Genomic DNA, 15,858 nt, shown 5'->3' with positions numbered 1-15,858 from the left:
TAAAACAAGTGTGGACATTGTAATCATCACACACATGACAAGTGTAGCCACACATATGTGTGTTAAACTGAACAGTTTTTTTTTCACCATTGTACCCCCTTTAAACTCCAGCTAAACTCAATGTGCAAAAGGGAAAAAAGACTTAAAGTGGATCCGAGGTGAACTTTTGCTCATTGCATTATTGTGTTTCTTTCCTATTGTTTATAGGGCATTCCTCAAGTCAAATACTTTTTTTGTTTTTGTTTTAATACTCTAATTCCCTATAAACTAAATAAGCCACGCCCACAGGTTTTCAGAGAGCTTTGGCAGTAGCAAGGGCTCATGGGAGCTCAGTCTGGGCAGGAGGCGGGGGAGGTGTTACTAGCCATTGATTTCAGAGGGAGAGGGGAGGAGAGAGGAGGAGGGGGATTAGGTTTTTTTCACATGCTGAGTGCTCACGATACAGATAAGCCTGCCTCTGTGTAATGTTTACAAACAACATGGCTGCTGTCATTGTACTTGTCATTGTAATTAAAGCTGTTTGCAGCTAGATTTGCTGTGTAAACCATCTAAACTTTAGATAAGATATATAGACAAGTTACTTGTTATAGTTAGTTTTTCATCTCGGATCCGCTTTAAAGAGGTATTGTTTAAACTAAAATGAACAACTTTCTAAATACAAAGATGAAGAGATAATATCAAAGAAAAACTAAATACCTCTTTGGTCTTAAAAGCAAATATTCTGGTGTGGTTAGGCAAATTGAAGCAAACAACACATTTTTTAGAGTTATCATATCAAAGCTGAAAAATAACAACAACAAATGCATAAACACATGAAAAGTACAAAAATTACAATACAAAAGAGTGAATAAAAATAAGCAAACAAATAAGGGAAAGCAAAATAAGGCCCTTTTTCTGGGCAGTTGACAATTATATGTTCTACATCTTTCAACTGAAAATGCTGTGTGATGCTGTGATCATGTGTGGGCACTCGCTTCTTGTAAATATTAGGAGTGTGATCTTTTGAATTCCCACTCATCGTGTCCTTTCTAAACCACACTCCTATTATAGTATCATTAGTAAATCAGTGGCAATTATTACATGTGATATTGTTTTTTATTCTAGATGTTGGCGGTCGTTTCCCAGACAATCTAGGAGGTGGAGCTACTGGTGGTGCAGGTAATTTTCATGCTGTATTTATAAAAGAAAATATAACAATACTATAATATAAAAACTGCTCCAATTATGTGAAAAGAAGAGAAAGAAAGCGAGAGATTGCCATTAGGCACTTGCATTCTAGTTGCATTCTTGGATCATGGGGGACACATCCTGGAAGGGGGAACAGTACAGCTTCCTTTTGTGAACTCTGCATGTTTATTGTCCAGCGCTGCGTAATATGTTGGCGCTTTATAAATACAATAAATAAATAAATAAATAATGTGAGTTCAGATTGTGACGTTAGGGAGAGAAAAAAAGGCGTATCAGCTGGCACTACAACAAAGCAGTGGATTCACTATAGAGCAGGACCTTAGTATACCCAAATAACGGCATGCTTCGGTAACGTATATGAGTGTAGAGAGGAGCTGGATCCCGCCGTTTTTGATGACTATTTATTTTATTATTTTTTTATTAAATTTGCCTATTTTTTTGTATTTAGTTATTCCCCCTCCCTCCCTCCGCCAGCCAATCAGCATGATCGGCTGTCAGAGGCTTCAGCTTATGACAGCCGATCACTCCCCAGCCTATGGAGGGGACAGCCATGTCACACAGCTGTCCCCAGTACAGCGTTGCTGCAGATCGCAGCGCTGTATGGGGTAATTAGATGGCGGTTTCGCCGTCTAAAAGTCTCCGAGCAGTGATCGCCGCTAGGAGACTGAAGGCGGAGCGGAGCAGCCTGCGCACAATCTCCTGCTAGCCCTATTGAAGACCTTTCATGCCAATCGGCGGGGAGCAGTCCTGGGGCTGCTGCACTGCTCACGCCTTCAGTACTGACTAATAAACCCTCCTTAAGGACCAGAGCAGTTTTGATGTTTTAGCTACGTCCCTATTCAGTCAGCAATAACTTTACCACTACTTAACACCACTAAGTGATATATGAATATTGTTTATTTATACATATTTTTTGGGGGGATGGGGCAAACTAGTCTTTCTGTGGGAAGTATTTTCTCTGAAGAATAATTGTATTTTTAATGCCCTTTAAAGCAAAAAATAAAACAATAAAAAACTTATAAAAATACATTGTAGATAAAACCCACAAATGCAGAGGGAATGGACTTAAAAATGGGCATGGTTAAAAAGTATATATTGTTGTAAAAGTTTTCCCTGCATCCCCATCACTATGGTTTCCCCTTTACATTTCCCCAATTGACCTGCCCACCCCTCCCCCTTGTACAGATCTCTCTGGTAGTTGGGTTCCCCATATTTTCCCTAGTGGTCTTGTGGCACCCAATACATATCCTTGGTAGTCTAGTGGCCCCCATGTGTTTCCCTGGTGGTATAGTGGCCACCTATTGTGGCCCTAGTGGTCAGTGGTCCTCTATAGCTTCCCTGTTAGTCTAGTGGTTCCCCGTAATTTACCCCGTGGTCTAGTTTTTCCTTTATAGTTTCCATGGTATTCAGTTTCCCCTCATAGCTTTCCTGGTGAAAAGTGGCCCCCACAGCTCCCCTGTTGGTCAGTGGCCCTCCATAGCTCCCCTCATGGTTAGTGGCCCCCATAGCTTCCATCGTGGTCAGTGGCCCCTTATAGCTTCCCTAGTGGTCAGTGGTCCCCTATAGCTTTCTTGATGGTCAGTGGCCTCCTATAGCTTGCCTGGTGGTCAGTGGTTCCCTATAGGTTCCCTGGTGGTCAGTGGTCCCCTATAGCTTACCTGGAGGTCAGTGGTCCCCTATAGCTCCCCTGATGGTCAGTGGCCCACTATAGCTTCCCTGGTGGTCAGTGGTCCCCTATAGCTTCCCTGGTGGTCAGTGGACCCCTATAGCCCTGGTGGTCAGTGGTACACTATAGTTTACCTGGTGGTCCCCTGAGTTTACCTGGTGGTCAGTGGTTCCCATATTTTCCCTGGTGGACAGTGGTCCACATTAGTTTCCCTTGTGGTCAGTGGTCCCCTTAGTGTCCCTGGTGGTCAGTGGTCCCTTTATATTGCCTGGTGGTCAGTGGTCCTTTTAGTTTTCTGGTGGTAAGTGGTCCCCTTAGCTTCCCTGGTAGTCAGCATTCCCATTAGTGTCCCTGGTGGCCAGTGGACCCCTTAGTGTCCTTAGAGATCTGTAGTCCCCTTAGTTTCCCTGGTGGTCCCCTTAATGTCCCTGGTAGTCTCCTAAGTGTCCTTGGTGGTCTGTTGTATGCTGTATGTTTTGTTAATCACTATATAATTGTCACTGTAGCTTATTATATTGTCTACAACTTACATATTATGTACAAGGTCTGTATTTTAATATATACCAATGTCTGTATCTTACTCTGTACAGTGCCACAGAGGATAATGGTTACATGATTTAATTATTGAATTTATAATCATAATAATTAGTGTTGATCAAAAGGAGTAATTTTAGTTTTGTGATTTTTTTTTCACAATTTGCACAATTATGATTCTGATCATCATTACGATTTTGTGGGTAATCTTGATTTTGTGTGATTTTACATTATTTCCACAAGTCATGCAGAATTATGTTGATCCAATAATGTGGGCATGGGAAAAACCTTTTTGCGCAAATAAATTGAAGTCTGGACAACATGACAACTCCACACAAAAAAGAAAAAGCTAGCCTCAAAGCATATCACACCACAACGGATGTATATAAGAAATAATAATTTATTGACCATCATAAAAATAAAAACACTTAAAAACATCAAAGTCAAATACCCCTTTTTAAAATTCGAGTTTGGTCGAATTCGAATAGTAAATTATTCGAGGTCAGTCGAATATTCGAGTCGAATAATTTTTACTATTCGATTCGACCTCGGACTTCGAGCTCACTATTCGAGTCGGTATTCGAGCTAACTATTCGAGCTGACTATTCGAATTGGCCTTAAATAGCTTCCAACACTTGTTTTGAGGGTGAATGATGCAAGAAACCTCTTTTTTTCCAAGTAACAACAGCAAGTGATTATGTGGGGATGTTCCTTTAAAAAAAAATGTGGAAAGAGAAGTTGTGTCCTTAATTTTGTTCAGTAGTGTTACTGTATATACTTGTTCTTCTTCTTCTTTATCTTTCTTCTTCTTCTTCTCGATCTTCTTCTTCTATATCTTCTTCTTCTTCTTCTTCTATATCTTCTTCTTCTTCTTCTTCTTCTTCTTCTTCTTCTTCTTCTTCTTCTTCTTCTTCTTCTTCTTCTTCTTATTCTTCTTCTTCTTCTTCTTCTTCTTCATCTTCTTCTTCTTCTTCTTCTTCTTCTTCATCTTCTTCATCTTCTTCATCATCTTCTTCATCTTCTTCTTCTTCTTCTTCATCTTCTTCTTCTTCTTCATCTTCTTCTTCTTCATCTTCTTCATCTTCTTCTGCTTTTTCATCTTCTTCTTCATCATCTTCTTCTTCATCTTCTTCTTCATCTTCTTCTTCTTCTTCATCTTCATCTTCTCCTTCCTTTTCAATATCGTCTTCTTCTTCTTCACGTATTTCTCTTTTCAATTTTTTTTTTAAAGAAATGCAGCTATTTTTGAGCGTAACAAATAGCTGGTGGGCGCATGCATGTTGGAAGCGCCATTGTATGTGCTCCCTGGCAGTGGAAACACAAAGACAGCAGGAGGTAAATTCAGCAGCAGGAGGAGGAGGATGAGTGTGTGGCAGCAGGCAGTCAATGAGGCAGGCAGCTCGCCGTGACATAATAGCCCTGGTACCTAGCGGTGATACCAGGGCTGTAAATAAACACAACAGGAGGTCCCAGACAGCGGTCGTGCAGCCCACATTGTGTCCAATACACAACTGGGACAACACAGTTTTCAACCCGGGCACCTCAGAAAAATTAAACCTTTTTTTTTTTTTTAATGGTTTGTTTGGTTTTGGTTTTGCAACCAATATAGCTATTGTTTGACGTAATAGCTGGTGGCAGAGTGGCAGCAGAAGGTAATTCTGTGTACCCTGGCAGTGGGAAACACAGACAGAGAGCAGCAGCAGGAGGAGGAATGGAGGAGTAGGCGAGCAGCTATTGTTTGACGTAATAGCTGGTGGCAGAGTGGCAGCAGAAGGTAAATCATCTGTGTACCCTGGCAGTGGGAAACACAGACAGACAGCAGCAGCAGGAGGAGGAATGGAGGAGTAGGCGAGCAGCTATTGTTTGACGTAATAGCTGGTGGCAGAGTGGCAGCAGAAGGTAAATCATCTGTGTACCCTGGCAGTGGGAAACACAGACAGACAGCAGCAGCAGCAGGAGGAGGTATGGAGGAGCAGTGTGAGTGTGGCAGCAGGTAGGCAGCGTGACATAATAGCCCTGGTACCTAGCGGTGATACCAGGGCTGTAAATAAACACAACAGGAGGTCCCAGACAGCGGTCGTGCAGCCCACATTGTGTCCAATACACAACTGGGACAACACAGTTTTCAACCCGGGCACCTCAGAAAAATTAAACCTTTTTTTTTTTTTTATGGTTTTTTGGTTTTTGGTTTTGCAACCAATATAGCTATTGTTTGACGTAATAGCTGGTGGCAGAGTGGCAGCAGAAGAAGGTAATTCTGTGTACCCTGGCAGTGGGAAACACAGACAGACAGCAGCAGCAGGAGGAGGAATGGAGGAGTAGGCGAGCAGCTATTGTTTGACGTAATAGCTGGTGGCAGAGTGGCAGCAGAAGGTAAATCATCTGTGTACCCTGGCAGTGGGAAACACAGACAGACAGCAGCAGCAGCAGCAGGAGGAGGTATGGAGGAGCAGTGTGAGTGTGGCAGCAGGTAGGCAGCGTGACATAATAGCCCTGGTACCTAGCGGTGATACCAGGGCTGTAAATAAACACAACAGGAGGTCCCAGACAGCGGTCGTGCAGCCCACATTGTGTCCAATACACAACTGGGACAACACAGTTTTCAACCCGGGCACCTCAGAAAAATTAAACCTTTTTTTTTTTTTATGGTTTTTTGGTTTTTGGTTTTGCAACCAATATAGCTATTGTTTGACGTAATAGCTGGTGGCAGAGTGGCAGCAGAAGAAGGTAATTCTGTGTACCCTGGCAGTGGGAAACACAGACAGACAGCAGAAGGGCAGTACACAGCAGCCCACTGTAGGTGTAAAATGTGTGGCTGCAGGCGACGTAATAGTCAAAGTGAACCAGGCTGGCTTAGTGAGCAGGAGCCAGGAGGTGGTAAAGGGTGGTAAGGCACATTAACGATGGTTCCGGCAGCCAGTTCATGTCCCCCTCTCGCCGACAACAGGGGCCAGGAACTCGCCTTCCACCCACGCCTGGTTCATCTTGAGAAACGTCAGTCTGTCCACAGACTTGTGAGACAGACGTGAGCGTTTCTCGGTGACCACGCCACCAGCTGCACTGAAGCAGCGCTCGGACAGCACGCTGGAAGGGGGGCAGGACAGCACTTCCAGGGCGTACTGCGCAAGCTCGCTCCAGATCTCCATGCGCTTGACCCAATACTCCATGGGATCAACAGGGGCATCGCTGTCAAGCCCGCTGTAGGACCCCATGTAGTCAGCCACCATGCGGGTCAGGCGCTGGCTGTGACCGGAGGAGGATGCTGCTGCATGCATCTCCTCTCTAGTCACTGCTGCCGGAGCCTCTACAGTCCTGTAGAGCTCGTGGCTGAGAGACAGCAGGTCTGTGGGGCGCTTGCTGCTGCTGGATGCAGGCACCTGCTGCTGCCTCTGTGCTGGCTGCTGGACAGTGGGGGTGGAAGGCTGGGGGAAGGCTTCCTCCAAGCGCTCAACAAGGGCCTGCTGCAAGCTCCTTATTTGTTGCGCTGGGTCTCCTCCTGCAGGCGGCAGGAACTGGCTCAACTTCCCCTTGAGGCGTGGGTCCAACATCATGCTGATCCAGATGTCCTCCCTCTGCTTCATCTGGATCACCCTGGGGTCCCTGCGCAGGCACGTCAGCATGTGCGCTGCCATTGGGAAGAGGCGGGCCACGTCTGCTGGCACATCGACGTCAGTGCTGTCCTCATCCTCCTCCTCTGCCGCCTCATCCTCTCTCCACCCCCGCACCAACTCAGCTGCGCTGTGCTGATCCCCCTCATCAGCAGCCAGGTCAGGGACCTCCACCAAGTCCTCCTCCTCCTCCCCCTCAGAGGTGGACTGCGCAGCTGGTTGCCGCTCCTGCTGGTCCAAGGCTGCCGCTCCCTGTTCCAGCAAAGCATCGAGGGCCCTGTTCAGCAGAGAAACCAGGGGCACCCACTCGCAGACCATAGCATGGTCCCTGCTCACCATGTTTGTGGCCTGCAGGAAGGGAGCCAGCACTAAGCACACCTGCTGCATGTGCCTCCAGTCATCATCGGGGACGATGGACGGGATGTTGCTGGTCTTGTCCCTTCTCTGAGCTGCGGAAACAGTGGCCAGGGCAAGGTACTGTTTGACAGCGCGCCTCTGTTCAACCAGACGCTCCAACATCGCCAGGGTGGAGTTCCAGCGAGTCGGAACGTCAAGGATCAGCCGATGGCGTGGCAGATCCAGCTCCTTTTGCACGTCTTCCAGGCTCGCACAGGCTGCAGCCGAGCGCCGGAAGTGACGCACAACATTCCTTGCCATTTCCAGCAGTTCGCCCATCCCCTGGTAGGTGCGCAGGAACTTCTGCACCACCAGGTTCAGCACGTGGGCAAGACAGGGGATGTGGGTCAGGTTTCCCCTGTCTATTGCGGCAACCAGATTGGCCCCATTGTCGGCCACCACCTCTCCGACTCTGAGGCCTCTGGGGGTCAGCCAAATCCTCTCCTGCTCCTGGAGTTTGGCCAACACATGGGTTGCCGTCAGCTTGGTCTTCCCAAGGCTGACCAAGTGCAGCAGCGCTTGGCAGTGGCGGGCCTTCACGCTGCTGCTGAGGCGGGGGGTTTGGCCAGGTGTGCCGGAGGATGGCAGAGGATCGGAGGAACCTGCTGCAGTTCCCCTGAGCCTGCGGGGTGGCACCACCCACTGTGTTGCTGCTGCTGCTGTGCCCGCTGCTGCTCTCCCATCCTCACCCCCTTCCACCAAGCTGACCCAGTGGACAGTGAAGGACAGGTAGCGGCCTGTCCCGAAGCGGCTGCTCCAGGAGTCCATGGTGACGTGGACCCTTTCACCAACCGCGTGCTCCAGCCCTTGCTCCACATTGGCCATCACAAAGCGGTGCAGTGCAGGAATGGCCTTGCGGGCAAAGAAGTGTCTGCTGGGGAGCTGCCAGTCTGGGGCTGCGCAAGCAAGCAGCGCACGAATGTCGCTCCCCTCCTGCACGAGCGTGTACGGCAGGAGTTGGGAGCACATGGCCCGTGCCAGCAAGCCGTTCAGCTGCCGCACGCGACGGCTGCTGGGAGGCAGAGCCCTAACCACCCCCTGGAAGGACTCGCTCAAAAGGCTCTGGCGTGGCCTTTTGCTGACACGGGAATCAGCAGACACAGCAGAGGAGGCCACTGAGGACTGGCTGCCAGAACAGGCCTCAGTGTCGGCGGCAGGAGTTGCAGAGGGGGGAGGAGCAGTGCGTTTCCGCACTCCTGTTGGTGCTGCTGGAGGAGCAGGAGGGCGGGTGGCTGCTGTTGCTGCTGCTGCTGCTGAAGGCTGTGCAGTGATGGGTGTGGTGCCACTGCCAGCAGCAGATGCCTTCAGCCTCTGGAACTCCTCATGCTGGTGGAAATGTTTAGCCGCAAGGTGGTTGATGAGCGAGCTGGTGCTGAACTTTAAGGGGTCTGCACCTCTGCTCAACTTCCGCTGACAGTGGTTGCAAGTGGCGTACTTGCTGTACACAGTGGGCATGGTGAAAAACCGCCAGATTGGTGACAGAAACTTCCCCCTACGGCATGGAAGCGCTGCTGCCTGTCTCCCTGTGGTGGTTGGGGGGGGGGCTTGGGTGCGGCTGGGGGTGGTACTGGCTGCTGCTGCTGCTGCTGCTGAGCCTGAGACACCAGCAGGCTGTGGGACGCTGCCAATGCTTGCAATGATGCGCCTCCTTGCAAGGCCCACAAGCGCATCCTCCTCCTCCTCCTCAGAGCTGCTGAGGACGACATCCCCTGGAGGTGGTGGCACCCAGTCTCTGTCTGTCACCGGGTCATCATAATCCTCCCCCTCCTGAAACATGTCCTGCTGGGATGAGGACCCCCCAAACTCCTCTCCTGATGCATGGATGGGCTGCTTGACTGTCGCCACAGTCTTGCTGTCCAATCCCTCATCCCCCAAAGTGCCCATCAGCATCTCCTCCTCAAGATCGCCAACAACAGCAGACAATTTACTCATGATGCCTGGGGTCAAAAGACTGCTGAATGACAGGTCGGCGAGTGACGGTGAACTGGCCTCCTCCCCAGACCCTGCTGGGCGGCTGCTGCGAACAGGGGTGGTGGTGGTGGTGGTGGTGGTGGTGAGGGTGGAGGCCTCGGATGCAGAGCTGATGGCGGGCTGCTCATCCTCCGTCATGAGTTGCACCACAGTGTCTGCATCCTTTTCCTCAATGGGACGTTTCCGACCCGGCTGGAGGAAAATGGGAGCAGGTGCTACACGCTGCTGCTGCTGTGTCTCTGCAGCGTGAGTTGCAGATGCTCCTGCTGGGCGGCGCCCAAGGCGTCCACGGCCAGTGGCTATGGGAGGAATGTTAGCCACTGACGCTGCTGCTGCTGCTGCGGAACTGTGCATGGTGGCGCGCCCGCGGCCGCGGCTTGCCACAATGCTGCTCCCTCTCCTCCTGATTCCCTTGCTGCCCTTCCCCTTGCCCAAACCGCGCTGGCTGCCACTTCCAGACATCTTAAATGTTTTGGGCGTATAGACAAAAGTTTTGTAAAAGGGCGGGTGAAAAGTGGGGTACTTTAATGGAGTGGGTTGGTTGGTGAGGTGACTGAGTGAGTGTCCCCTAGTACAGTAAGTAAGTAGTAACAGTCAGGAAGTACAACTAGCAGTTACAATAATCAGTAGTAATCACAAGTAAATTTAGTGTGTGTACACTCAGACAGTGAGTGCACGCACGCAGGAGCTAGTAGCCTATGGACAGTGACTGAGTGTCCTAGACTCCTAGTACAGTAAGAGTAAGTAGTAACAGTAAGTACAACTAACTAATTACGATAATCAATCAGCGATCAGAAGGAAATGGAGTGTGGGTGTGTGTACACTCAGACAGTGAGTGCACGCACGCAGGAGCTAGTAGCCTATGAACACAGTGACTGAGTGTCCTAGACTCCTAGTACAGTAAGAGTAAGTAGTAACAGTAAGTACAACTAACTAATTACGATAATCAATCAGCGATCAGAAGGAAATGGAGTGTGGGTGTGTGTACACTCAGACAGTGAGTGCACGCACGCAGGAGCTAGTAGCCTATGAACACAGTGACTGAGTGTCCTAGACTCCTAGTACAGTAAGAGTAAGTAGTAACAGTAAGTACAACTAACTAATTACGATAATCAATCAGCGATCAGAAGGAAATGGAGTGTGGGTGTGTGTACACTCAGACAGTGAGTGCACGCACGCAGGAGCTAGTAGCCTATGAACACAGTGACTGAGTGTCCTAGACTCCTAGTACAGTAAGAGTAAGTAGTAACAGTAAGTAGAACTAACTAATTACAATAATCAATCAGCGATCAGAAGGAAATGGAGTGTGGGTGTGTGTACACTCAGACAGTGAGTGCACGCACGCAGGAGCTAGTAGCCTATGAACACAGTGACTGAGTGTCCTAGACTCCTAGTACAGTAAGAGTAAGTAGTAACAGTAAGTAGAACTAACTAATTACAATAATCAATCAGCGATCAGAAGGAAATAGAGTGTGGGTGGTGTGTGTACACTCAGACAGTGAGTGCACGCACGCAGGAGCTAGTAGCCTATGAACACAGTGACTGAGTGTCCTAGACTCCTAGTACAGTAAGAGTAAGTAGTAACAGTAAGTAGAACTAACTAATTACAATAATCAATCAGCGATCAGAAGGAAATAGAGTGTGGGTGGTGTGTGTACACTCAGACAGTGAGTGACCGCACGCAGGAGCTAGTAGCCTATGGACAGTGACTGAGTGTCCTAGACTCCTAGTACAGTAAGAGTAAGTAGTAACAGTAAGTACAACTAACTAATTACGATAATCATTCAGCGATCAGAATGAAATGGAGTGTGGGTGTGTGTACACTCAGACAGTGAGTGCACGCACGCAGGAGCTAGTAGCCTATGGACAGTGACTGAGTGTCCTAGACTCCTAGTACAGTAAGAGTAAGTAGTAACAGTAAGTAGAACTAACTAATTACAATAATCAATCAGCGATCAGAAGGAAATAGAGTGTGGGTGGTGTGTGTACACTCAGACAGTGAGTGACCGCACGCAGGAGCTAGTAGCCTATGGACAGTGACTGAGTGTCCTAGACTCCTAGTACAGTAAGAGTAAGTAGTAACAGTAAGTACAACTAACTAATTACGATAATCATTCAGCGATCAGAAGGAAATGGAGTGTGGGTGTGTGTACACTCAGACAGTGAGTGCACGCACGCAGGAGCTAGTAGCCTATGGACAGTGACTGAGTGTCCTAGACTCCTAGTACAGTAAGAGTAAGTAGTAACAGTAAGTAAAACTAACTAATTACGATAATCAATCAGCGATCAGAAGGAAATAGAGTGTGTGTTGTGTGTGTACACTCAGACAGTGAGTGCAGTGCGCACACGCAGGAGCTAGTAGCCTATATGAACAGTGACAGTGAGTGTCCCTACGGGTACAGTAAGAGTAAGTAGTAAGTAAGTACAACTAACTAACAATAATCTATCAGTAATCAGAAGGAAATAGAGTGTGTGTACACACAGACAGTGAGTGAGTGCACACACGCAGGAGCTAGCTAGTAGCCTATAAACAGTGACAGTCAGTGAGTGTCCTACTCCTAGTACAGTATAACTACAATACTATTAGTAAAGGACAGCAGAAATACTGGTATAGATGAGAGAAATAAACAGAGGACAGCTGCCCACAGAGGCAAGGCCCCCCTGAGGCCTAAACCTGTAAGCTTGCAGCAGCTGCCTGGCTGTCTCTAATGTAACACACAAGCTACTAACTAAAATACAATGTCTATCTAACTAACAACAATATAGGTGTGTATGGCAGGTGTAGGTGAGCAAAAACGCTAGGTAAATGACCACAATAGAGCACTTGCTAAGCCAAAGCACAAAGGAGCAACTCTCTCTCTGTACAAGTCTCAGGCAAGCATGGAGAAACGGAACATGGCGGCCGCTATTTATAGGGTAGGGGCTGGCCAGGGTCCCCCTCTGTGATTGGCTGCCGTCAGAGGGCCTGGGAGCCCTCTGATTGGCTCTAAGGACATCAATCTGGGCTATGACGCTATTCGAGCTCGGTACCGAGCTCGAATAGCGCCGTTTGCTCGAATAGCTCGAATAGTGAATGGGCTATTCGAGTGTACTCGGATAGCCCATTCGAATAGCTCCAGCTATTCGGAGCTCGAATACCGAGCTCGAATAGCTGAAAAAGAGCTCGAATATTCGAGCTACTCGAATATTCGAGCTCTGCTGAGCACCACTATGGTGGGCCACATATATAGTAAATGAATACATTGCAAATCTATATATATATAAAATCGGATGTATGTGTGTGTGTATGTGTGTGTGTATGTATGTATGTGTGTATGTATGTGTCGCAATCACATTCGAAAACGGCTTGACTGATTTGAACGAAACTTGGTATGCAGATCCCTTACTACCTGGGATGATATGTTCTGGGGGTCTCGTGTCCCCCCTGCTTACCTGGGCGGAGCTACAAGCAGCAAATCAGATTTCACCCATTCATGTCAATGGAAACAATGTAAAAGGCTGCCATTCTCACAGTAATCAAGCCAGAGTCCCCACACTTGGCACAGTTGGTCACTTGGTGACCGAGGTTACAAATCCAGGAAAATTGGGCGGAGCATAAAACAGCCAATCAAATTTCAGCCTTTCATTTTTAATGGGAAAATGTAAACTGCAACCATTCTTAGACTGTTAATCGCAGGGTTCTCAAACTTGGTCACTGGGTGATAGAGATTAAGATTCAGGAAAGTGGGTGGAGCATACAACAGCCAATCAAAATTCACCTATTGGTTTTCAAGGTGAATATTTAAATTGCTGGCATTTTTACACTGTTAATAGCAATTTCCTCAAACCTGCTACAGTTGGTCATTGGGTGATTGGGGTTCAAATGCTGGAGAGGGGCAGAGTAACAAACCGCCAATCTGATGTATTTAATTTCTATGGGAATATACAAATTATTGATGCCAAAACTCACAAACTTGGTCATTGAGTGTTTGTGTGTTAGAGTTAGAAAAAGTGGGCGGAGCCGACACAGCCAAATACATAACCGAGCAACGCCGGGTCATCAGCCAGTATATTGAATAATAAGCAGAATATTAGAAAAGTTCCCCTGTACCCTCGCTCCCGCTGATGTCACCAGGAGCATACTGCGCAGGCACAGACCATACTGGGCTTGTGCTATAGACTCCTGGTGACGTCAGTGGGAGCAAGGACATGGCAACGCAGGCGCAGTGGTTTTCAGACTTTAAAGTCTGAAATTCCAGAAGTGAACCGGAGGCGGGGCCGGGGCATCGGTGAGTGGCTGCACAGGCACAGGATGTCTGTGGGGGACCATTAGAAGCCCCAGGTAAGTTCAACTCATATATACTCGCACATAAGCTCAATCGCATATAAGCTGACCCCCCCCCCCAACTTTTACCCCAGAAATCAGAAAAAACTTATTGACTCGCATATAAGCCAAGGGGGTAGGAAATGCAGCAGCTCCTGACAACACGAGGTTGGTTGTTGCTTTTCATACGGGGGTAATTGTATACTATGCACCTTGTGTCTGCACCCTGCACACAGAATTCCATCCACATAACCTCTGTCAGAAGGTGCATGTGTACAGGTCATGTGCTTGGGCAGACTTATCATTTTTCTTATACAGTTATACTGCTAAATGGAAAGTGAAGTCAAACTAAGCTCAAGTCAAATTTCAAATTCAGACGAATTTACAAGGCAGTAATGAGGTATTGCAAATTAAAATCTCTACAATTATTATATGACAGAACACATCCTAATTAAAATGAATACGAGAGGATTATGAGTAGTGAAATTGCTGAATTTCCCTTAAATGCTGCCTACCTGGGGGTGAATTTTCAGCACATTTTTTGTGGTGAAAAATTCAGCCTATATGTGAGTATATACGGTACATAAAAATGTTATTATTGATAGCATGTATGGGTGCTTTTCTATTAACCGGCAGAGAATTACACAAAATTTACGGTAATTATGCAAAATTACGGACGGATTATGATTATATATAAACTCAATTATGAATTTTTCTGAAATTTTGCCTTACAATTTTGCATTGTAGTTGCAAGTTATGATGCGAAATTATGATTATGGGAAATGTGTGCTCATCACTACCCCCACCTACACCTTACACTTACCTACTCCCCTCTCCACCACTGCTATCCTGACTCACTGCCACTACTCAGAGTCTGTGGTCAAACTCCTCTGCCACTAATTCTGCTAACTTCAGTGGAAATCACTGCCACTTGCTAGAAATCACCATGGCTACCACTGCAAATTGGAATTTGGCTACATTGTGGTTCCGGAATCACCACCACTGCGGCCTCTAACCGTAGGCAGCCTACCTACATAGTAGCTGATTTCCAACTTTAGATTCCCTGTCACTGCTGCTAACTGCAGTAGGCAGATAACTGCATAAATCGGACAGGAACCCCTCATCCCTCCCCAGTGAGGTTTCAAAGAGTTAGGATAGATCTACTCAAAGGGAAAACAAACCGAAGTAAACTCTAAGCAGAGATTACAACCTTTTCTCACTGTCTCACACTATAAAAAGACGTTTTAACTGGAGTTGGATTCCCATGATATCCTCAAATTAGCTCTACAACTTGAAACATGATTTATTGTGTACAGGAAATAGTGAAGTAACATTAGTGTATCACATCAGAATGTAATATTTCAATGGTTTTGTTTGCAGGTCTGGGAGGTATAGTTTCAGAAGCTGGAGGTAATTAGTGTTAATCGTAATGGATATTTTCGCTTTCGTGAAGTTTCGTGTAATTTTCGCAATTACGATTATGAATATAATTACGATTTCCTGCATAATTTTGAGTTCTCGTAATTTTCCCGTTATTTGCACGTCATGCAAGAATCCGTGTGGGCATGAGAAAAATCCATTTTTCGCACAATTTTCGTAAAAAGGCATTAAAATCTATATAATATTCCCACGAATGCATTGGTATATGGGCTAGAATAAACACATTTTCGCACAATTTTCACACAAATACGATGAAGTCTACAGGCAAGGTAAAACACATTCCTCCCATAAATGCTTTGAAGTCTCCGGGCACAAGAAGATACACTTTTCCACAATTTTCACACTAATGCATTTGCGTACGGACAAGAGAAAACCACTTTTTTTGCACAAATTAATTGATGTCTATGGACATGAAAAAACACGTTTTCACACAATTCTTACACAAATGCATTGGTCTATGGTCAAGAGAAAAAACATTTTGCACAATTTAGCACAAATGCATTGAAGCTATGAGCATGACAAGACATATTTTCGCACAATTTTCGCACTGGTGCATTGGTCTAAGAGCAAAGGAAGACTCATTTGATCGCAAATGCATTAATGTCTAAGGTCTGGAGAAAACCCATTTTCGTATGATTTTTACGCAAATCCCTTGGTCTACGGGCAAGGGAAAACACAATTTGGCACAATTTCTACACAAATGCATTTGAATTCTATGGGAATGAGACAGCACATTTTTGCACAAATGCATT

At 46.7% G+C, this 15,858-nt stretch overlaps 1 protein-coding gene across 50 annotated transcripts in view; it reads left to right on the top strand.

Moving 5' to 3' along the window:
- LOC137521919 (fibroin heavy chain-like) overlaps positions 1-15,858 on the top strand; it is a 387,111-nt gene that overhangs the window by 235,128 nt on the left and 136,125 nt on the right. For 49 of the 50 annotated variants that reach the window (XM_068241809.1, XM_068241813.1, XM_068241800.1 and 46 more), the window contains 2 exons: positions 1,105-1,158; positions 15,047-15,076. In XM_068241809.1, coding sequence (XP_068097910.1) covers positions 1,105-1,158; positions 15,047-15,076 — 84 coding nt within the window. The remainder of the gene's footprint in view (positions 1-1,104; positions 1,159-15,046; positions 15,077-15,858) is intronic. The other variant, XM_068241802.1, reaches the window with a different exon arrangement.

The sequence above is a fragment of the Hyperolius riggenbachi genome, chromosome 6 (assembly GCF_040937935.1).
Source record: "Hyperolius riggenbachi isolate aHypRig1 chromosome 6, aHypRig1.pri, whole genome shotgun sequence".
In the NCBI taxonomy this organism is placed as follows: Eukaryota; Metazoa; Chordata; class Amphibia; order Anura; family Hyperoliidae; genus Hyperolius; species Hyperolius riggenbachi.
Note: the sequence above shows the minus strand (reverse complement) of the source record. Positions and strands in the feature narration are given on the sequence as shown.